At 39.9% G+C, this 24081-nt stretch overlaps 1 protein-coding gene across 6 annotated transcripts in view; it reads right to left on the reverse strand.

Annotated features, from left to right (window-relative positions):
- Pter (phosphotriesterase related) overlaps window positions 1-24081 on the reverse strand; it is a 58803-nt gene that overhangs the window by 21973 nt on the left and 12749 nt on the right. For 4 of the 6 annotated variants that reach the window (XM_028764857.1, XM_028764858.1, XM_028764859.1 and 1 more), the window contains exons 2-3: window positions 23095-23233; window positions 1224-1681 (exon numbers count right to left, since the gene is read on the reverse strand). In XM_028764857.1, coding sequence (XP_028620690.1) covers window positions 1224-1655 — 432 coding nt within the window. In that variant the 5' untranslated portion in view covers window positions 1656-1681; window positions 23095-23233. Of the gene's footprint in view, window positions 1-1223; window positions 1682-5549; window positions 5645-23094; window positions 23234-24081 lie in introns of all 6 variants that reach the window. The other 2 variants (XM_028764855.1, XM_028764856.1) reach the window with 2 other exon arrangements.

Genomic DNA, 24081 nt, shown 5'->3' on the forward strand with positions numbered 1-24081 from the left:
ATCACCAACTAGCTCCAGGCCAATGAGAGACCTCACCTCAAAGGAGGTGTGCAGTTTTCCCAAGGATGATGTCCTCCAGCTTCCACATACACGTCCCCTGCCATGCATGTGCACATATATTAACACAATACACACTCACACATACATGCATACACACACATGCACACACAGGCACACAAATGTCAGCATTCACACAGCATTTTTTTCTGACTAAACTGCAAATTCAACAAGTTATAATAAGAGTTATGAATCTTATAATTTGAAGATACAGTAGAAAGTCTGTATGTTCAGAATGAAAAAAAAAGGGGGTTCTTTATTTTAATCTGGGAACAGCACCTGTAGATGTCACTGAATCTGTCAACTGTACCAAGTACTTCTTTTATTCTATCCTTCATTCAGTCTAGAAAACTCATTACACAATATTTACATTCCTTGCTTTAAAGGATGGTTTGACAAGAATATCATCCTTTTCATTAGCTCAGTCTTCAACTAATACAAATGTATATATTTAAAAGCTTATTGGGATATAATGCAGATGAAAATATTTAAAAAGTCATTTTAAATACTAAGAGATATTTTACCAAGGGTTTACCTGACATTTTGTACCTTTGAAACAAGTTATGGGAAATAATATATAGGAATACATACTATATGTAAATGCATGTAAACTGACACATACGTTTAACAAGAGAACACACACATGGGCAACAGAGCCCTGAAACTTCTTTCTTCCGGTCCTTGCAAACTTTGCTCCCTTCTGCCCATTCTTACTTAATATTACAAATAAGAGAACAGATCTTCTCCCGCCCCTCCTGGCTTGTAATAAGAGAAGAGGCTGTATTTGCAAACGTACCAAGTCTCTGCCTGCCAAGTCTCACCCTACTGTGAATTTTCCTTGCTGGTTATTATAAAACCCGAGGGGAAAGCTGAAGCAGCTTTTGATGGGAAGACGAGGTTTACAAAGAGACTGAAGCAGAACCACTGGGCTCTGATAGGATTCGTACAGACTAAGCATTAACACATTGGAATTGTCAATGACGAGTGTGTTGAGTGCTCCTTCCTCAACACCAGAAAGATACAGAGTCTGACTAATCTGGGTTCCAGTCGGCAAATGTCTTTGTGAGCTAGTTATTTTTTTTCTCATATCCAGCTTTATCTGAACCAATCACATTTAGTGTGTCCTGAACTTATATACGAACAACATTCTAAGTAGTGCTTTTTACCTGCTCCACTGACATGGCTCTGGTCTCTGCAGAGTGAGTTGCATCCACATAAAACCCAGCTCCAGCTATGATATGGACTCCAGTCTGCTCGGCCAGCCTCTTCAGTGTATGCACATCCCTGCTGAGCCCAGTGGTCGTGTTCTCCACCAAGGCTCCTCCACCCTTAGCCTTGAAATACAACAGTTCTTCTCTTATGGCTTCTACCTCCTGATTCAACTGAAGGTTCTCTCGATGGGAATAGGGATTCTTCTGAATCCAAAATAAATTTTTCATCATGATAGGTTCCTTGGAGGTAGCTTCGTGGCATGGAGGAGGTGGGCAGTAAAAGTTGTCAAAGGTCATTGTCAGATGCTCATGGGTCAGGGTGCGGCCCAGTTGGCTGGGTTCTACAAGGCCCAGGACGGTTTGTACTTTCCCACTTAAGGAAGACATTCCTGATAGTGTCTCGGGGATTTGCTCTAAAGAGGAAAAAGAAATATGGAATTAGAAAATTTAACATAAACACGTAGTCTGTCAGTAGAGAGCAGGGGTTGTGGATATGTCAGTCAAAAGAGTCAATGAAACTAGAGCTATGACCTCATTTGTCGTCTGCCCCAAGGGGGACACATGAATAAGATGTCCCCAGCCACTTTCATCTGATCTCCTCTGATGGACCAACCACAACCTTATTTACTGGAAAGATTTCTTCAATTCAGAACACATTTATATATCATTTAATTTTGTCTCAGGTTAAGCTATGCCTTTTTGAATACTTAAACAAAAATCATTTAACCCCCTGTTCTTCATCAATAACTTCCATTAAAACAAGTTATGAATTAATATCATTTCATCCCTCTTTATCCAAATGAAATGCACAGAGGCTTCTACTTATGGAACTACCCACTTGCTGCTGAGGTAAACTTCTGCTGATGGCCTGCTATATACCTGAAACATAAAATAAGATCTCTAAGATAACTAGCTTCACAGGGGATGGTCACAAAATAATTGAGGGAAGAAGAAATACATAACCAGGTTTATTAACGTCAAAAATAAGAAGAAACAAACCCTTTCACTTTCAAGGGAGTTTATTGCATAGTGCAAACAGAAAGTTACCCTTCAATACATAAAAGGAAAACTTCATTGTTATAACAAAAGTGACTACAATGTTATCTGTGATGGTTAAAAGCTAAATGTCAACATGACAACCTAGAATTACTTGGAAAGGGAATCTCAGTGACGGAGTGTCTTCACTGAGTTAGTCTGTGGCTATGTCCATAGGGAATTATCTTAATTACATTAATGGGATGACCCAGCCCATTATGGGTGGCAACACTCATTCCCTAGGCTGAACTTCATCAGAGTGGAGAAACTGAGCTGAGCACAAGCAAGCAAGCAAATGCTTATGAGCTCTATTCTCTTTGCTCTTAACTGTGGGTATGATGTGACCCCCTGTCTCAGCTCCTGTCTCTGTGACTTCTCTATGGTGATGGACTGTCCCCTGGAACTGGAGTTAAAAGGAAACTCTGCTCCTCTAAGTTGGTTTGTGTCGGGGTATTTTACCACAGCAACAGAAATGAGCCTACAACGCCGCTGAAACAGAAATGAGCTGCCGTCTCCAGACGGAGCAAAAACCTCTTTAACTCCCGCACAGTTTCCTTTCAGACTCAAGGATTAAGTATCTGCCCAGGTTTCTCTCAGTGACAGCGAGGACTCCAATTCTAGGACTTCCATGTTTATTGCACGCCCCTAACAGAAGAGAGTGAATGGAGAAGACTACAGTGGACTTAGTGAATAGACACACCGTAGCTGTCCCCCCCAGAGCACCGCCAGAAATGAAGCTCCACTCAGAGTACCAGGCAGACACAATCATGAGACTGGAAGAACAGCATAGCTTTTAAAGCTTTTAAAGTGTTCCTACAACAGACATTCTAAAATTATTCCCCCCGCCTCCATATCTTTGGAAGCCTTCTCTGTATGCGTGGGGGTGGTGCACAGTTTTGAGCCTGTGCATCTGGAGATCAGAGATCAACCTCAGGTATCAGCTCTCTGAAGCCATTCACTGTGTTCTTTTGAGACAGAGTCTCCCCCTGGACTGGAGCACACAGAGAAGGCTAGCTAGCAAGTGGCAGGAATCTACCTGTGACTAATCCCGATTATGAGATTCCTAGTGTCTACTAGCTATTGTATGTGTGTTCTAGACATTGAATTCAGGTTCTCATGTCTACAAGGCAAACACTTTAACAACGGAAGCATCATCTAGCCCTTTTCTATGATTAGCTGAACAACTTGTTTCTTGTAATTAGAGAATATAAATTACTTAGGAATTAAGATAAATGCAATAGAATACTACACATAAAAATACTGTCCAAAACAGCACACAATCTATAGTTAACAAAGAGCACATTATTTTGCACTTTGACTAGATCACTTCTTTCTACAGAAGAAAGGCTGTGGCTCTGGATGAAGGAGAGGAATGAGCTAGAAACAGTTGGGGGAGGGGAAGCATAATCAGAATCTATTGTATGAAAATTATTTTCAATAACAAAAAAACTAAAAAAGAAGTCCTTTTGGACAGATATATATCTATAATCTATATATCTGTATATCTGTATATATGTATATCTGTATATCTATATATCTCTATCTATATGTCTCTCTCTCTCTCTCTCTCTCTCTCTCTCTCTCTCTCTCTCTCTCTCTCTGTGTGTGTGTGTGTGTGTGTGTGTAATATGTCAGGGGGAAGGGAAAAGGTTTACAAATTATAGGTTAATTTTTTTCCAGTCACTTCAACGATATTAGTCTTAGATGTCTGGAATAATTTACTGACAGTCATAAGTGACTCATTTATATTTTTCACAGAGAACACCAGGGTTGTGAACAGTATGAATATTGAGCTTTGTTTGACAGTGTTCTTGTGCAAGCCATGCTCTGAACATCAGGCTGGACACATGGAGGCCAGGAGGAACAAAAGGGGACCTGATCAGAGAATCACAATACAATTACCAGTCCCTGCATATTTTTTACTGCTGATCTCTCTGTTCAGAAGAGATGAAGTACATTGAAGGTGGTATGACTATAGACTGGAACTGAAGCTTTATCCTTTTCTCCTCAAAATAATCAGTATGCAGTCACTCCTTTGGTAGATGAGATCACAGCACCATTAATAACAGATTCAATCCTCTTGGTGAGTTTTCTGTTTCCTTCCGTTAGCATTACAGATCTGTTCTGGAGAGTCACAGATGGGGGCAGAAGTTAGGATGAATTGATAAGACACTACCATGTCTACCAGAAAAGTAACAAACTACACACTTAATTGATGTGTATTTGAAAGAGCAACATGGTATGTTTCAAGCTGACAAGCTGTGAGTCTTTGTAAAAAAAAAATATTTAAGAAATGTCATCCCTCCTGGGACACTCCTCTAACGCTCTCAGACAAGGCTGGCTTGCTCTTCTGTGATCACATACAATGTAACACACACTCAGAGGATAAGAGAAGATTAAGGAACAAAAAGCAGCCAGCACCCCTTTAAGGGAGAATGCATCCTTGACTGGAACAAGACACAGATGTGGAATTTGTGGTTTCAGTGTGGCTAGGGACCCCTTTTCTGCCTGTGTTCTTTCTGGAAGTCACTTTCCATATGTGGGCAGAGGGTTCTCATGCTCCTTCATAATAAGGAACCAGCAATGACAAAGGATGAGAGTGGCGATGCCTATCTGTGCAGAGGGGAATGACCACCGACACAAAAGGAGGCTTCGGCATTTTACAGAGCTTCCCACAGAAAGTTCAGTATTGAACCTGTATTGGAAAAGGATAGTGGGAGTTATCAACATGTTTGACAAAAGCTTTGTTCCATATCAACTGTGAAATCTGCATCATGTGTGAAAGGATAGTCTGCAATTATTACAAGAGCCCAGAGAGAACTACCAGGCTGTAGTAGTTAGTCTTCAGCTCAGAGATCTGGAGTCATGGAAGGGTCAAGCTTCCGGGCATATGTCTGAAGGATCACCTAGATTAGGTAAACTCAAGTGAGAAGAACAAGCCCAAACGTGGGCAGAAACATCCCCTGAGATGGGATACCATGTGAAATAAACAGAAGAAAACTAGCTGAACACCAGCACTCAGTTTTCTCTGCTTCTCTACTGTGGGTACAGTGTGATCCGTGCAGGTACTTCTGCCTTGATGGATGGTATCACTCTGACCCAAATAAATCCTTATTCCTCAGATTGCTTCTGTCACATTCTTTGTCATAGCAACAGGACAAGTAGCAAACACATAACGCTTCTAACCCTTTTAAAAATTTGCTTTTGTTTTATGAGACCAGGTCTCAATCGGCAACCTATACTAACTTGAATTCATGGTGATCCTCCTGCCCCAGACTCCCAAGTCTCACAAATACAGGTACGAGCCACTATGTCTTCCAGCCCATCTAGTCTTGCTAGACCTAAAATAAAAAGGGAACATTGAATAAAAAATAAAAACAAGAAGAGAATTAGAAAATGGGGACGTCACTGCTGTACCACACAGCTGAAAACTGGCGATAATGAGTGAGATTTGATTACTTACAAACATATGCATATATTATCTTTTATAAGATTTACAAAAAAATTGCATGATGACTGAATATCTGGTGAGGAAGAAAAGTCTGGATGTATCTTTGGTTTCTATTCAGTTTCACTTGTGTTTTGAATTATTTTGCTCTGGACACTATGATTAAGAGCATTCTGAGTATTCAAGTTGACCATCCTTTCCAGTTACTCTGCTGGTTAACTTATCAACTTAATTGGACTTTTAAGCACCTAGGATATTGGTAAATCACACACCTGGGTGTGTCTGTGAGGAACTTTCCAGAGATAATTAGATCATAATGGCTCTGGCCCAGTGAACATATTAAGCCTAGAAGTATTCATAAATGGTGGCATTTGGGGGAGTTGGTAGGGGTGGGGCCAACATGGAAGAAGCAGGTTACTGGCTACATGATCTTAGAGGCCATAGCTTATCCTGGCCCCGTCCCGCAACTCTTTCTCTCTGCTTCCTGACTATAATAAGATGAACAGCACATTTTCCCTCAGCTGTGAAATTCAGCATTACCCTGGAGCCATGAACTCTCTGAAACAATGTGTCAAAACAAATGCTTTCCCTTCCTGGTGGCTTCTGTCATGTTATGCCACATTGGTGAGAAAGGTAATGGGCACAGTTGCCTTCACATGGATTTCAGTGAAGAAAGCATACTAGAAGTCTGAATGCACTGTATGTGCAAGTGGGAACTCTTAAGGTACATCCTCTGCATGTTGTAGGCAATCATACTTTGCCCTGGATCTGACATAAGTGTGCTAGCCTTAGAGCTGACTGAAGCTGTTAGTACTTCAACTTAGATATAATGGTCAAGTTGGCAAACTGACTTTTTTTACAGACATGATTTAAAATTCCCCACCTCGACTTGCCCACAACAGTGAAAGGTCTGTTGCTTTTTATGAAACTCTCTGCTGAATTTCACTCACTTACCCCATGAATAAACCTTTACTGATGAGGGAGAAGAGGACATGTCCCTGCAGAGACCTGTAGGGTATTGCAATAATGTAGGAAAAAAATCAGATGGTGGATTGGTCTGAAATGACACCAGTTGAGATGGCAAAAAAGCAGGAGAGCAGATGGGACTTTCTAACTGGACTCACTGGTACTAAAAAAAAATACCCTGCAAATAAATGGCCCAAATATATCAACATTTCTATTTTTTATGTGTTACATCACAGTTCAGCAGTGCTCTATAAACACTGCACTTAAGGCTGACATTTGATTTGCGATAAAAATATTTTAACAACTATACAATATTTTTTAAAGCTTGTTTGAATATTCCCATCATGTACAGGTTCAAAACTGTGACACATCTTCTCTTAAACAGCATGGATCTGGCTGCTGGACAGTGGTGACCACGGGAGTCCATCTTGCACACAACGTCTGCCTTTTCTCTATTGTGTGTACTTATGCTTGAGTAAGGAAAGCTCTAGCAGGGCATGGTGACTCAAGCCTGCCATCTCAGCTACTTAAGAGTCTCAGGCAAGAGGGTCCTACACTCAAGAACTGTCTGGATTGTAGTGTGAGTTCAAGCTTAGTTAGACTTTGTCTCAAACTAACAATCAAAAAAAGCTAAAGAGGTAGCTCAGTGGTTGATAGACCTCAAGGATGAACTAGCTGAACACCAGCACTCAGTTTTCTCTGCTTCTCTACTGTGGGTACAGTATGACCAGTGTGTGTACTTCCGCCTTGATGGATGGCATCACTCTAACCCAACTAAATCCTTATTCTTCAGATTGCTTTTGTCATGTTCTTTTCCAGAGCAACAGGACAAATAGCAAACACATAACACTTTAACCTTTTTAAAAATTTGTCTTTGTTTTATGAGACCAGGTCTCATTGTGTAGCCTATGCTAAGTTGAACTCACGGTGGTCCTCCTGCCTCAGACTCCCAAGACCCTGAAATAGTGGCATGAGGTACTATGTCTGCATGAGACCTGGGTATTATACCCTGTGTAGGAGGTAGGAGAGGAAGTGGGGAGAAAGGAAGAGCCAAAAAGAAATGCTACTAAAGACAAGAATATAAGTGGAACCCAATGCTATTCAAAGAGATAACTAAAACAAAGTGGCCCACAGAACAAATGCAATACCTTGAGGGAAATGATTTCACTCACAAGCTCATATTTTTATTACCTTTAGACTTAAAAGTTGACAATGTAGAAATATTATGAAAGGGTGAAACCATATAAGGGGCGCATGGCTGAGAATATGGCTTGGGTCTTAACTAACTCTAAGTCCATCAACATGGGCCATCTGATCAACCCTCCATGTCCCTTGTTAGACTGTGGTAACTGCCCTGTTGATTTTGTAAGTTCACTGTTCAGTGAAAAAACTAAAAAGGTACTCTTATGAAGAAAGCAAGATGACCAGGGGAATGGCAGGGGAGGATAGAAAAGCAGAGAAAGAGGGGGAAGACAATGGCATCGTAAGTCAAAATGAAATATGACTTACGCTAGTGACATCTTAAGAGTCTGGGGAGTGTAACAGTCTGTCAAAACACTGTCTGGCAGACTCATCTTACAACCTTTCCTTTAGAAGAAGGCTCTACCCTGGATTCTAGAACAAGACTTGGGGAAAATGTTTTGATTTCAATACTAACAATAGTTCTGAAAGCAAAACATACATCAGTCGCTAGACAGGACAGTTCAACTTTATTCCTGTTGCAAAGCATGCTTCATACTGGGATTGGGGGCTTTTGTTTAATGCCTGTGTTAGCAAGCAGAAGGCCATAAGGCAGACACACACACACACACACACACACACACACACACACACACACACAACAAAGAAAGAAGGTATGAGAGAATGCAAAAAGAAAAGAAAAAAGAAATCTCTCCATTGAATTTAGTTCTCATAATGTACCTCAGTTACTAAAAAACCTAAAACATTTAAATCCTGGAAAACCACAAATTAGTATCTGAAATGTGTAAAACATCTGAATTTCTTCCTCTCTTTTTTGTTCTTATTTCCTTTGTTTTACAAAACAATATCCTAGTAGCCCATGCTGGCTTGGAACTCACTATGATGCCTAGACTGGTTTTGAACTCATAGAGATCTTCCTGTCTTGGTATCTTAAGTGCCAGGATTACAGAAATGGGGTGCCACCCTAGCATGTTCATACAATTTTACTTAGAAATCTATTCTTGAAGGGGACTAATGAAAGTAGAAGAACAGCAGGTTTCAGAGTCTATAGTTCTTGGCTGTTCCACTAGACAATGGCATCACTTTGGATGAATGGCATAAGTATGCTGAATTTACTTTCCCAACTGTGAAAGATGATTTCCCAATGCAGCCCCAAGCTTCAAAGTCTGTTTCTTAATGGGAAGACTTTAAAATATATGTATTTATACACACAGATACACAAGCACACACATATGGACACACACATGCATACGAACACATACAAACATACAGACACATATACACACAGTGTAGGAGAATGGATTTCAGCTTTAGGTCCTTCAACATTTAAGAAAACTCCAGAAGAATGGGTTCTGGCTTGGCATCTCTTCTCTGTGTGCTTGAGGAAAACTTAAAGTCTTCTGATGAGTTTGTTTCCTCACTTAAAAACTCATTCTTCTGAACTACTGAATAAGATCAAAATGCAAGGGCTAGCAAGAGAATACCCCAAAGCACTATTTAAATTATAAAGCACCATCTAAACGTTTAGAATTAGTATGAACTTTGAATTATTTCCCAAATATTTGCTTAGTATCCACAGCCAAATGGACCTGAACTTATTCTTTTTAAAAACTAACAATAGGGGGTTGAAGTTTATGAATCAAACTAAGGCTCTAATTTGCTTATAAATGAATTCCTGCATTTGAGACCCGGATTGTTAGACATAGATTGACTATTGCGATTGACATCAGGGCTCATTAGGTTTTTGGAAATGCCCACCAAAGTGATTACAGCTGCGGGAGGTCCTCATTAGCCACAGGGAAGTGCAACTAGAAACGCCTTTTAAAAATGAATATGTGTACTACAGTGTTAGTTTCCACAGATGGCCTTCAGTGAGCATGCCTCCTGACAGCACCATCCCAGTGCAGTCCCCAGACACTCTGAACCTGAAGCTGCCCTGAGACTCACTGTGACCAAAACAATACAAGGGAACTTCTGGACAGACTGAATGACAGTCTGAGATCAAAATCTTCTGAAGCAACCTCTTCCTTTGTGTTTTGGGGAACAGGGTTATAGTGAATGAAATCTGTTTATATTTGCATATGAAGCAGAGGTCCTGAAAGTACATGGAAGGAGGAGGCAGTCAGACATTCTGCCCCTGTGAACTCAGCCCTGTGGAGGTACCAGACAGTTGCATGACCGCCACAGATGCTTTTGTTCCATAAAGATCCCAGTTGACTGCAAGCCAATCTCCCTGAGGCTCAGTAGAGCATGCTAAGCCCAGGGAGTTGGGGGAGATTATAAAATAACTACTGTTTGAAGCCTCTGCCTTAAGGTAGTACTGTGGTGTGAACTTTGAATCATTTGATCTCCAGATCAAACTGATACACTTGAGTCCTCACCACTAGTGGTGGAATTATGATATGGTAAGCATTGAAGAAGCAATATGGTCATGTAAACACATAGCAAGATGATAGGCATTTTAATGAATCATAAAGAGAATAAAAATTTGAAAGGACTGTGTCTTAGCCTCTGGGGTTCTAGAACTATGAATTCTCATGCAAGACTCCAAGCCTCTCAGATAAGACACAAAGTCTGTGTTACTTTGTACTTGAACACCAAATGAATGGACACAGGTAGTATGTTTTTCTGCAAGAGATAAACACATGTGGAGAGTGATGCTGAGTACATCATTTTTAAAGAACTTTAATCAAGCCATGCATGGTGCCATGCATTCAGAATCCTAGTTCTGGGGATACTGAGGCCAGCTTTGGCTACACAGCAAAAACTTGTCACAGAAAACAAAACAAATCAATAAAAGGGCTCAAGAAAGATTTCAAAAAAAATTAAAAAAAAGATTTCAAATTTGAAGAATAAAATGCCATCCAAATAAATTATAATTATAAATTTGACCTGGTTATAATAAAGATTAGTTGAGTGTTGGATGTGAAAGAGGGTTGGGGTAATTTTTCTGATAAATATATGGGATATTGAATTCTTAACGTATGCAGCTCATTTATGAAAAAGGTTAGCTTTGTAAAGTTTGCTTGTGTCCCGTCAATTGTTAAATATTGTCTCTGACACATTATGAAATGGGGGGCTGGAAAGGTATCTCAGCGGTTAAAAGCAGGTTTTACATCTGCAGAGAACCTGGGGTTAGTTCTTAGCACCCATATGACGGCTCATGATCGACTCTCATTCTAGTTCTAGGGGATCTGGTGCCCTCTTCAGACCTCCTTGAGCATCAGGCACACATGTGGTACACATACATTCATGCAGGCAAAATATTCACATCTGTAAAATAATTTTTGAAAAACAGCAAAGAAAATACAACACACAGATCAACACAGTGCCATATAACAGTCTGATATATGTATATGTTGTATGCTATTTAAATCAGGTTAAACATTTTATCATTTCTGCATGGTGAAGCTCTCGAGATGCCTTAGTCAAGCTTTGCGAAACAAACAGCAGACTACTGCTGTCTTAATCACCCTGGTATGCAAAGGCACAGGGTACCTTCTGTCTCCTTTATCACTGCAGTCCAGCCCCCAGTGATCTGTTTTTCCTGTCCTTCTGCTCCCCTTTAGTCTCCCCAGCTTCTGGTGACCACCCTTCTGGTCTCAACTTCCATGAAATCAACTGTTTTGTATTCCACATATGCGTGATAGCTTGTAATATTTATCTTTGTTCTGGCTTTAATATAATGATTCCATCTCTGCCACCACAAAAGATGTGATTTGAGTCCTTTCAGCATTTGGATAGCGCTCTCTGGGTTTGAGTATCTGAGTTTCACTGTATGCCCACATGCATATGTGTATTTATGACTTTTCTTCGCCCATTAGTCACTTGGATTGTTTCTATTTCTTGTTTATTGCAAACAGTGTTGCCATAAACATGGGACTGCTAACATGTCTCCCACATCGTGACGTCACCTCCACGGAATATGTACCCACCCATAAGATGAATGCTAATTTCTAGTCTTGGGTGTGTCCTTGTGTTTTCCATCCTGGCTGACTAATTTCCATATCTCCCACTTGCAGCTGTAAACAAGAGTCCTATCCTTGCCTGGCACTGCTTTGCCTTTTTGGTAATTGGCATTCTAATTGGAGAGAGGTAGGTAGTATTTTATTGCAATTCATTTGCATTTCCCTGATGATCAGTGACATGGAGAAAAACTTCCATAAATCTGTTAGCAATCTGCACATCATGTTTTAAGAAACACCTGTTGAGATCACTTTCAATCAGATATTTTAAAAATCTTCAGTTCCTTATACATTCTGGGTACCAACTGCCATCAGAAACAGAGTTTGAAAATACTTTCTCTTACTTTCAGAGTTTTCTCTTCATTGTGCTGATCGTTTCCTTTGCTATAAGGCTTTTTAGGTTGATGTCATCTCACTTGTGGATTTTTGCTTTTGTTCTGTGCTTTTAGAATGTATCTTTAAAAAAAATAATGCTCTCCTGTTTCAATGTCCTGAGGAATAGCTTCTGTATTTTCCTACAATTTCTGGTCTTACTGTTTGACTCTCTTTTTGACTCCTCTGTATTTGTGCCTGATTTTCACAGCATCATTCATTGAAGACTGTCCTTTGCCCAGCACACATTCTTAGCAGCCTTGTTGAAGATCAGTGGGCTGTGGACACGTGGGTTTCCTTCCAGGCTCTCTGGCCCACCACACTGGACTATGTGTCTGCTGTTAGGCAAGCACATGCCACTGTAATTACAATAGTTTGTACTGTATGAAGCCTTCTGCAAGGACTCCTTTGTTCTTTTCCCTCAGGGTTGTTTTGGTTATTGATCTTTTGTCTGTTTGTCTGTCTGTCTGTTTGTTTGTTTGTTTTTTTGTTTGTTTTATTCTATGTAGGAAGTCATGGGTACTTTGAAAGGGATTACACTGACTGGACCATTTTGAGCAGTATGAATGTATAACAATACTTTCTATGGTTTGTAGAAGACATGTTATATTACAAACAACTTCCAAGGAGGGTCACAACATAATGTGACATCCCCTATATTAATAGCTGTCTAAAGGCCCCATTGACAGATAAGTAGGGCACTGATTTGGGATTGATATCACCAAATAAGATCTCAAAATATGATAAGAGGAAAGGCCATGAGATTTCAGTTTGGTGTGAACATTTCTAAAGAATAAAGATTTGGAGCGGTGAGGAGGCTCAGGGAGAAAGGGGACTTGTTGCCAAACCTCATGACCTGGGCCCTTGATATAGAAGAGAGCATATTTCTAAAAGCTGTCCTCAGACATCCATGCCGTGATACCAGTACACATAGCAAATAATAAAATGTACTGCTTAACATATAAAGTTTTTTTTTAAAGTCTATAATTTAAAGACCCTAACTTACCCCAGCAGCCACAGTACCAAATGGCTGTCGGTGATTTTCACAGATAGAAATCTGATTTCAGGCTTCGGAGCAAAGCTTTCCATTTGAAATGGTAACTCAGCCCTTAAACACTGGCAAAGCGGTGGCATTGTAAGGTTCCTTCAGAAAAATTCCCCTGGATGACAGTTATAAAAAAATCTGCCATTCCACTGAGGAAGTCAACACCACCACCTTGAAGCTAGACATGGCACCGTCCCTTTTCTGTAGTAACACTGCAGAAGTGAAGGTTTCCTTGACTTTAAAGAAAAACGCTTCAGCAATATTATCCATAGTCTGAAACATGTTACTTCAACGATAGGAATCAGTTTTAAGGAGATGCTTAAGTACATGTAAAAGCATACAGAGACTTCACTAATGTCATTATCTAGAGCAGCACCAAGGTCTTGGGGGCCGGAGAGATGGCACAGTGGTTAAGAGCACTTGTAGAAGACCCTGGTATAGGTGTATGGAGATTCACCACTGCTTGTAACTTCTAGCTGGCTTCTGGCCTCCCCAGGCATTGCGTGAACATTGTACACATATTCAAGTACACACACATAATAAATAAATAAATAAATAAATAAATAAATAAATAAATATTACAAGAGAATGGTGGTATCTACTATGGTGCATTATACAACCAATGAGAAAATATTCAAAGACTAATTTTCCATAGTCCTGTGTGTGTGTGTGTGTGTGTGTGTGTATGTGTGTGTGTAGGCTCAAAGTTGATGTCAGGAGTCATTCTTCATTACTTTGCTACCTTATTTGCAAAAACAAGGTCTCTCAATCAAACCCAGAACTCACTGATGAGGCTAATTTCTCTAGCTAATTCTCTCCATCTTTCTTTTCTGAAGTAAGGGTGGTCTGCCATGACCACTCAGCATTTACATGGGGTTTGGGGACCTAGACTCTGGTCCTCATGCTTGTACAGGCAGCACTTTAACCACTGAGCCATCTCCACAGCTCACATCTTCAAAGAATCTTGAATGACTTAGAAAGGTGTTCATACTGTAATATATTAAAAAGAAAACCAAATTATACTAAGTATGATAAATGTATGCACAATATACATACACACATATATATACATATACATATACATATACATATACATATACATATACATATACATATACATATACATATACATATACATATACATATACATATACATATATATATATATAATTTGTGCAAGAGCTTAAAACTAGACATGTTGAAATACTGTGTTTATTGTAGGCTGGTAGTATACACAAAGATAGTTCACATTTTTCACAACAATACTTTTCCCTAGCTTTTTTATGTTTAACTTTTATATTTATAATCAATAAAAGAAATAAAATGGACAAAAGGTCAACACATATATTAAAATCACATTGTAAAAATCAGTTTGAATCTTCCACTTTAAGCCCAGAAGCAGACAAAGGTTAATTATCTCAAGCTATTCTTCCCTAATGCTCAGTGTTGTCTCTTATGCAATACTTCAGATCAGATCTCTACCTTTCTGGTGACTGTCCTTCTGTCTGATTATGTTCCAGTGGTTTCATTGTATATTCAGTGGACTGTCCTTGGAGTCACCTTGACATGAAAATCTGAGACTCAGGGTGGAAATTCTAGAGCCTGACCACCGATTTGGAAAAGTCAAAGCCCTGAGTAATTTTTTTGTCTTTTTTACTTGAATAAATAATAAAACATTCATTTTATTGATTATACAAAACAATTTTAACTTGTTACTCACACATTTTAATCAAATTCTCTCTCTAATACATACCAGCAGCACTTTTCTGAAGATATATTTTAATCACCATGGTATTTTTTGCTTATACCACAATCAACTCAGCCAAGAGCCAAAATTCTGTCTGAGTACTTGAGCACACTCCTGTGCGTGGCTAAGAGTGCAAATGGCACTGTCGGTGAAACATTTGTAAAGAAAATTGTTAGAAACAGCAAGTGTATGTAAAAAATAGAAATAAAGCAAGAGGAATTTCAAGTAAAGACAAAACATGCAGCAAGGGAACCACAGAGAGAAGCCTTTCCTGAGGATTGGTAGATCAGAAAAAAAAAACAAAAACCAAACAAACAAAAAGCAAAACCAAAAAGATGACACACACACACACACACACACACACACACAGCTGTTACAGATGTGATAAAAATTTATTTAGCAGCTAGTGTGTGCTACACTAGACAGATAATGGGAGATGTGACAAAATGCAAGAGGAAAGCCACACTCTCACTCAGAGGCTAGGAGACCATGCAGTACTTATTCATTTCCTGTGCCATGTTTACTGAGTTCCTTCCACATGCCAAGTGCCCACAAGTCCATTTCTCCTCCAGTCTCAAACTTTTGCTAATGCTTCTGGGTTGAGGTGACAGAAGGAAACAGAAGCCAAGGGAAAGTTAAGAAATGTGCTTAAGGGGGTGGCAAGCTGAATAGGGCACATAGTGAAGAATGTTGGTATTAATTATGAACACTAGTGCACAGGAGGTTTCCTCATGGTTACCCACAGGAGGTTAGCTTCTGATGAACTCAATAGAAGCCTTACTGTATGGTCACCCCACGACAGATAAAGCACTTGGTCACTTACATGGGACATGAGAGTTGGTCCTGAATCGGTTTGCTTGTCTAAATTCTTTCTGATACTACATCTACAAAGGCATAGGTAACTGCATCATCATCATCATCATCATCATCATCATCATCATGTTATATCACATACAGAGTAAGGTAAGAGCTTATGATGGCTTTTCTCTCCTTTGCAACCCATCTTGCCAAGCACCTGGATCACAGACACAAACTGTTCTTTGCCCAAGTCTTCCTAACTTAAAATGTGTCTTTTAAAATAGACTTCTCTCTCTCTCTCCCTCTCCCTCTCTCTGTCTCTCTCTGTCTCTGTCTCTCTCTCTGTCTCTGTCTCTCTCTCTCTCTCTCTCTCTCTCTCTCTCTCTCTCTCTCTCTCTCTCTCTCTGTGTGTGTGTGTGTGTGTGTGTATGTTATATGAGTGCAATTGCTCTCAGAGGCCAGAAGAGGGCATTCTATCCCCTGGAGTTAGAGACAGTTATGATGTTTAATAGTGCTGGGAATTGAACTCTGGCTTTGTGGGAAGTGGTCTGAAGCACTGATCCAGAGTTTGGCAGTTTTCCAAGATCCCCCCCACACACACACCCCAATACCTATGCTCTGTTCACCAACCCTAAGCTCTCTAAACTTCCTGCTTTCTCTGGACTCTGCAAAATCTGGCTCCAGGTTTTGAATGGGTGTCTTCTTCTTTCTCATCCTTTGTGAACTCAATGGCTCCTCCCCTTGGCCCTGTCCTGGCTCACTCGCCTTTAGGACAGTCTTTGGGCATCATTTCTAATAAGAAACTCTCTTGTTATTTCTTCACACTGTTCAAGCAATCTGAGTATGTGCTACTTTTAGGTGATTGGGTAGCACCTTTACAATGCACTTCTGTTTTATTTCTCTATTGGACTTTGACCTCTGCAGGTAAGTCTCTATCTTATCTGCTCTCAGCTCTCTTCATTGCCTGGCTCACAGGAGCAATTTTTATCTATATGCTTTTGTTATAACCAAGCTGTAGTCTATAAATGACTTACATAAAGAAAACATAATGAAGAAAGGCAATTTTAGTAAAGCAAAACCAAGAAAATTATAAATAGACATACTTAAGATCAGAAAAGTGTATTTTAAGCTGATTGTGGTGGCTTGTTCTTATAATCCTAACACTTGAGTTGGCAAGGCAAGAGGACTGTCTTGGGTTTGAGGCCAGCCTTGGCAACCTGATCTGTACCTATACCCAAGACTCTGTCTCAAAATCAAATAAGACAAAACAAAAGCACTAACTAAAAAAAAACAACTCCAACATATATAGTTCACAGATGTTAAAAACTGCTAATAAGAGACTATTCTTTTTCCTAGAATGAGTATTTAATATGATTCCGACAATAGAGAATTCTCAGGTAACAGATTCCTTTTTTTTTTTTTTGAGAATTTTATCACTTCTCTTAAATCATGTGGAACATTATTTAAAAGAATGTAAAATGTTTTCTATCAGTTTCTGGGTGACAGATTTTAAAATCATGTTTGTTTCTTCAATTTGCCTGTATCTTCACACTCTAAGTTCTTGGAAGACAGTGAACACAACTTTCTAGCTCATTCTTCTATGCCCCACACAATACTATATAGGGATACATGACTTTTGTACACTTAAAAATAACAGTAAGTGACTTCATCTTGGTTCCCAACTAAAGTTAGTGGAAGCCAACTGTAAGCCAGAAAAGCACAAAAACCAAAGAAAGTCTCAGTGGTGTTGTCTGGTCACAGTGATTATTTTACAAAGGAAAAAATGGGACCTTGACTTTTAGGCTTACGTTTGGTGTGTGCATTCAGGTGGGGGTTAGGTATGTTTACAGGTTGATGCCAGTGATCTTCTTCTGTCATTTTTTACCTTAGCCTTTGAGACAGGATCTCTCAGTGAATCTGAGACTTACTGAGAAGGCTAGACTGGCTGACCAGTAAGCCTTGGGGATCTGTCTGTCTCCACCTTCCCAGCAAGGGAATTATAAGTCTGTGCTATCATGACTGGATGCTTTATATGGGTGTTAGGGTTTGAACCTAGGACCTTGTGTTTCCATGGCAAGCATTCTACTGACTGAGACATCTCCCAAATGCCCCTAGATTGATGTTTTTCAGTGTCTTGAACCTAGACCATGCACATTAGTACCTTTTAAAGCCAGTTTAATTTTGAAAGTCTTCCTTGAATCACAGATTCAACTGCACAGCTGTGTATTAAAAGATACTCTCTACAAAATCTTCCCACATCCTTTAATTTGAAGATGAGATTGAAAAGGCTTGAGAATTGCTACTCTGTTTAGCTAATTTAGAGTTTCATAACGAATAAGTGCCAGCTACATGGTTTTAGGTAGTCAGGCTAAGCCGGTTTGGTGTAAAATGAAAACAAAACAAAACAAAACAAAAAACAAAACAGCATGGTTATAGAGAATAACGTCTAAGAGACACGGGGGGAGCCTTAAAGATCCCATCCAGCCTTTGTCCTCTTGATCTGGGAGCTTGGCTGCTTCCTAACTAGACAATATTATGGCATGTTCAATTCGAGGGAGAGAGAGAGAGAGACTTGAAACTAGCCTTACTTTGATAACTACTAGAAGTCCATTCCTGCTCTCAGATCTGTAGATGCCAGTGCTGAGCTATAACTGTGATTAGCAACTAATAGGCACTCAATAAGCAAAGAGCTGATACTTAGTCTTACATTTTCTGTCTTTCAGTTCCATTCCAATGGCATGTATTTTAGGCATATGCTTTCTTTAGTATTATGTTGTCTTTGCAGGCTTATCACCAGCCATTGCTAGTCTTAAGACAGTAAGAAGCTTTGCTATAATTTATAGCAGATACCTTGACATCAAAGTCCATACCATCTGAGATGGCAGCATAAGGAAGTCAGGATTTCCAGACAATAACAATTTTTACCTGAATACATTTCAACTCCATGGAGCTGAGGATCTCCCATGTCCAATAGATGATATTAAAGAAAGTGAAGATGAAAGTGATAATCTTACCATCAGGAAGCCGCAGAACTTATGGCACAGTGCTGGCACATGGCAAGCACCAATGGAAAGTTTATTGATTGTTTATATTAATAAGAAATCCACAAAATGGTACAGTACACAGGCATCAGGAAGGAGATGCTAGGCAGATTCCCTGTTGGGTGTGCCTGGGCAAAAATCACCAACAGGAGAGGTGCCAAGAAGGCTTGGAGGAGTAGGAGGGGGAACCTGGCAAGAGCAAAAAAGGAATATGGGGACTTGCAAGCAGCCTGGAAGGTCTCTTCATGGACTACATGCCTGGTTCATTATGAAAAGCGATGGCCCATAGGCATGTCCCAAAGATGAGCCCTGTGTTGGAATGACAACCAAATAAGCAGAGTAGGGCATGGACTGAATGCTGGAGAGAGGAATGCCGGAGTGACAAGTTAGGAAAAGACACTAAAGGATTTGTCATGTACCTCAGGGGCAACATTTCAGTGTACAAACCAGCTTGGATAGGCACCCTCTTCTTTTTCTGCTAACATGGAAAAGTGTTGAAATGATTATCATATAAGAACAAACTGCTAAATCTTAAAATCTGACTCAAACCTGCACTATTTGGCTACTTAAGTGATCTCTGAAACGTGTTACTTAGTGGTGGTAGAAACTCACTAAGAATGGCCAGAAAGTTCCCAGTAATTCAACTCTGAACTCAAAACCCACTCATGAATATGGCATTACACAAATGAATGTATTTTCATAAGACTATATTATAACCCCAGCTTTCTATATAGCTAGTTTCATTGCCTTTAAGAGCTTACTGAGCATCAAAACAGTTATTTACAATAATAATTTCAGGGGTTTCCCTGAAGAGCTCAAGACACTCCTGCACACTTTAATTAAGTCTCCTAATGTCCAGGGCAAGCAGGCAAGGGACGAAGGTGAGTCATGGAAAAGTACCCAAGAGTGGACGACTAGACCACAGGATGTGCTTTGAGATGAAGCCCACTTATTATTGCTCCCATTTCAGCAATGAGGAAATGGAGTTCTTGTTCAGACAAGGATGAGAAGCTACAGTCCATTTTCACTAAAGGCAGAGCACACTGCTGCAGGCTCTGGAGGCGTCCCCTGGGAGACCTTCAAAAATAGTATCACAGGCATGACCTGTGAGGCTAGTCTTTTGAAAGTCAACCAACACTTATTAATAAAGACTTAACATGTGTGCCAAAGAGAATAGTCCTCATTTTGCTCTTGGAAAAGAAACACAGAACATGAATCCCAACGTGTGGTACACAACCTATCAGCTTTGATTGATTGCTTATGGAAAGTGTCTTAAAGACCCCACCCCCTTTTTTTTTTTCAGTATGACAAAATACCAGACAGGAAGAATTTACAATAGTCGAGATTTATTTTAACACCTGATTTCAGAGAACTCCTTCCATGGTTTCCTGGTCCTGTGCACTTAGGTAGATCATCATGACAGAGCCTGTGGCAGAGACTGTTCTCCCCACTGCATGAAGCAGGGGGAGCATGAACAGAGCAGGGCAGACTGTAACTTCTTCCCATTAGGTTCCACTTCCTACATTTTACCACCACCCATTAATACCATTACAATAGTTATCCAACAGGGGATCAATCCACTCACAATGCCAAAGCCCTTAAGCTGTATGTATCATCCCCCAAAAGGCCCATGCAGACACCCCAACAGTGTGCTCTACCCACCACCAAAACAATCTTTAATCCACTCAACTTGTCAACCAAGACTACGCAGCACAAGTAGCTTGTGCGACTTCATCTGACTAGAGAAGCTCTTATCTGTCTTCTATCTCATGTTAACTTCAGCTCCAGGGAAATGAGTGTGTACACCCTGGTCTCGAGGGGATGCATTAGGGGTAGGGTTGGTTTTTGTTGCACATACAGTACAGATTATAGGGCTAGACATTGGAAAGACTATGGCATGGTTTGGCTGTCGTTTAAATGAATCCTTCATGAATTGGGAACCTGGTCCTCATTATGCCAATGTGAGAAGCATGTCCTTTAAGAGATGGAGCCTGGTGGAAATGATTGGCTCATTGTGGGGAGTTCTCTTAGGAGCTAGGTTAATTAGTATATGTTGGTTGTGTCAATGAGGAAACCGGGTGCCTTCCTAGTCTCTCTGGTTTTCTCTCTCACCAGGGATCTTTTCCAGTTACAATGATGTCATGATAGCACGCATGATAATGTAACAGTCATGGGGATCCACACCCAAATCAAGCAGACCCTGGGGTCATGCTACTGAACCTCCAAAACTACAAGCTATGTAGATTTATTTTCTCTGCAAATCACCCACTTTCATATATTTTGCTATAGCAACAGAAAATGGCGTATTGCAGACTAGAAAACTGAACAAGTCCTTTCTTTTACTTCTTCCCTTGCTATGCTGGTGTCAGCCCTAATTCAGGCTCTGCAGAGCATACTTACGTGAAATTCTTATAAATAATCTTATATAAATCAACTCAGCTTCTTATGAAGAAAATTAAGGACCCTAACTGCTTTATCACCTGTAACTCCAGTCATGGGATCCAGCACCCTCCTCTGTTCCTCTGAGCACTACATGAATGTAGTGCACAGGCACACATATATATAGACACACACAGACACATGCACACAAGGTATACACAGACACATGCACATATACACACAGACACATGTGCACACACAGAAACACACACAAGACATACACACATACATATATACACACAGAGACACATGTGCACACACAGAAACACACACAAGACATACACACATACATATATACACACAGAGACACATGTGCACACATGCATGCAAACACACAAAACATACACACATAAAAGACACACACATACAGACACATTCACATATACACACAGAGACATACATGCATACACACAGACACATGCACACAAGACATACACACAGATTCACACATATACACAGAGACAGATGCTCACACGCATGTATATACACACACATGTGCGCACACACACACATACACACACACACACCAATCTTGAAAAACTTTTTTAAGCACAATATTTTTATCTTGTGCATTTTTATTACTGTTTCCTAAGATGTTGTAGACTCACATACTTATTTATTCTTATTATTGAACATAATTATTTAGCGATATTCTTAAACAATTGTTAAACAGAAAGTTCCTTTAGTTACAGCTTAAAATTCATTTTATCAAAATCGCCAAAATGCCTAAGGACTATAATTTTAATCTCTTTTTTTTTGGACTTGATTTATGTCTGTAACTTTAAGAATTTTACTATGTTTCTTGAATAAAAAAAAAGTTATTTTAAGTCAAATCACAAATCCGCTGCCAAAACATGTCAGATCTGAAATGCCATCCAAGTAAAGTATGGTTTTGAATTTAGATCAATGATTTTAAAGTAACAAAAATATTGGATATTTTTATTATGTATTAAAAAATCTGTGTTTACAATGATGATGTCTGAGTTTCAATCAACGCTAAATGTTATGTGCTCAAGAGTTTTTAGGCTGAAAGGGACTACGAAGGTATTTCAGTTCCATGTCTTTGTTTTACGTATATGAAAACTGAATCCTTGCTCTTTCAAAGATCCAGCAATCTGAACCAGAACTGAGTCTCCCAGCCTCTCAGCCTCATAATCTTTTTATTAAGCCATAGAAACATCTGCTATGACCATCACAATGGGTTCCCATGGTCTTCTTTAATATGGAAGTGCTACTCCAAAGAAAATATCATTTATTGTTCTAGAAACACTGCTAGGACAACCAAATCCCAACTGTACTGCTCTTGGGGTGCCATGAAGCAGCCACTGGATAGCTGTGTTATCTTTTTCCTAATTATAAAAACAAGGACTTTAGTAATTTAGACTCACCTACTTAATTTGGTTGTTGCAAGAAGCAATAATAAAAATAACCCTAAAGCCTACAGCATAGCTAAATGCAAACTAAATGCTTAACAACAAAAGCCCATCTCAACTATATTTAAACCAAGAAGCAATAACCAGTTGGAGTCATAATTAGGAATGAGTAGCAAGAAGCATCTCTATGTCCTTATAACATCTTGTACAAGCTAACACAGCTGAGCGTCTAAAAGGCTCTGGAGCTCCTCAGTTTTCCTGCTTTTCCGTGTTCCGGTTTTGTGTTTACCTAAGCCGTGTAACAAGTATGGATTGAAACCAAATTAGAAGTCAGTTCCTCCTCACCGATGCAGGAGGCACTGTTAAGTAAGTACCTTTGCCAGATTTAAGTAAGTACCTTTGTTGTTGGTGATGCACCCTGAAGAATCCGCCCTGAATTTCTCCTGTCACAGAGCAGAAGCTCCTCCAAAAATCATTTGCTAATAGTAAAACATGGCTTCCCAGGTGACACGCAAAATTGTCCAGCTTGAGCTGACCTTTAAAAAAACAAACAAACAAGAACCTATTGACTGAATTCTCTTGGATAAGAAACAGACTTCACAGCAGGAAAGGGTAGGAAGGAATAAATAATTATAAAAGTGTTACAAATGTAAATTTTTGAACAAAGGTGCAGACATTAGGCACAGAAAACAGGACCCTGAGGGAATGTCTGTATAAAATGCATATCTAACATGCAAAAGATTCCTGGGTTCCATCTCCAGCAGCAGGGTGGGTGGGAATTTTTAGTCATTGCTGGGGGTAGGATTTTTTATTAGATATTTTCTTTAATTACATTTTAAATGTTATCCCCTTTCCTAGTTTCCCCCCCAACCCGAATCCCCTTATGCTATCCCTGGCCCCCTGCTTCTATGAGGGTGTTCCCACCCACCCACTTCTGCCTCCCCACCCTGGCATTCCCCTACACTGGGACATCGAGCCTTTACAGGACCAAGGGCTGCTCCTCCCCGTGATGCCCAACAAGGCCATCCTCTGCCACATACCAGCTGGAGTCATGGGTCCCTCCATGTGTACTCTTTGGTTGGTGGTTTAGTCCCTGGGAGCTCTGGGGGTGGGGGGGTCTGGTTGGTTGATATTGTTGTTCTTCCTATGGGCTTGCAAACTCCTTCAGCTCCTTCAGACCTTAATTTAGAGGTTTTAAGTGCTCAGTGGGAGAGCACTTGCCTAGGAAGTGCAAGGTCCTGCATTCAGGCCTCAGCTCCAGAAAAGCAGGAGATCAATTTTCCAGCTAAGCTCACACTATCACTGAGCTACAATCACGGGTCTTATTTATTTAAAAAAATATATATTTATTTTATGTGCATTGTTGTTTTACCTGTGTGTATGC

The sequence above is a fragment of the Grammomys surdaster genome, unplaced genomic scaffold, assembly GCF_004785775.1.
Source record: "Grammomys surdaster isolate TR1022 unplaced genomic scaffold, NIH_TR_1.0 146, whole genome shotgun sequence".
Lineage (NCBI taxonomy): Eukaryota > Metazoa > Chordata > Mammalia > Rodentia > Muridae > Grammomys > Grammomys surdaster.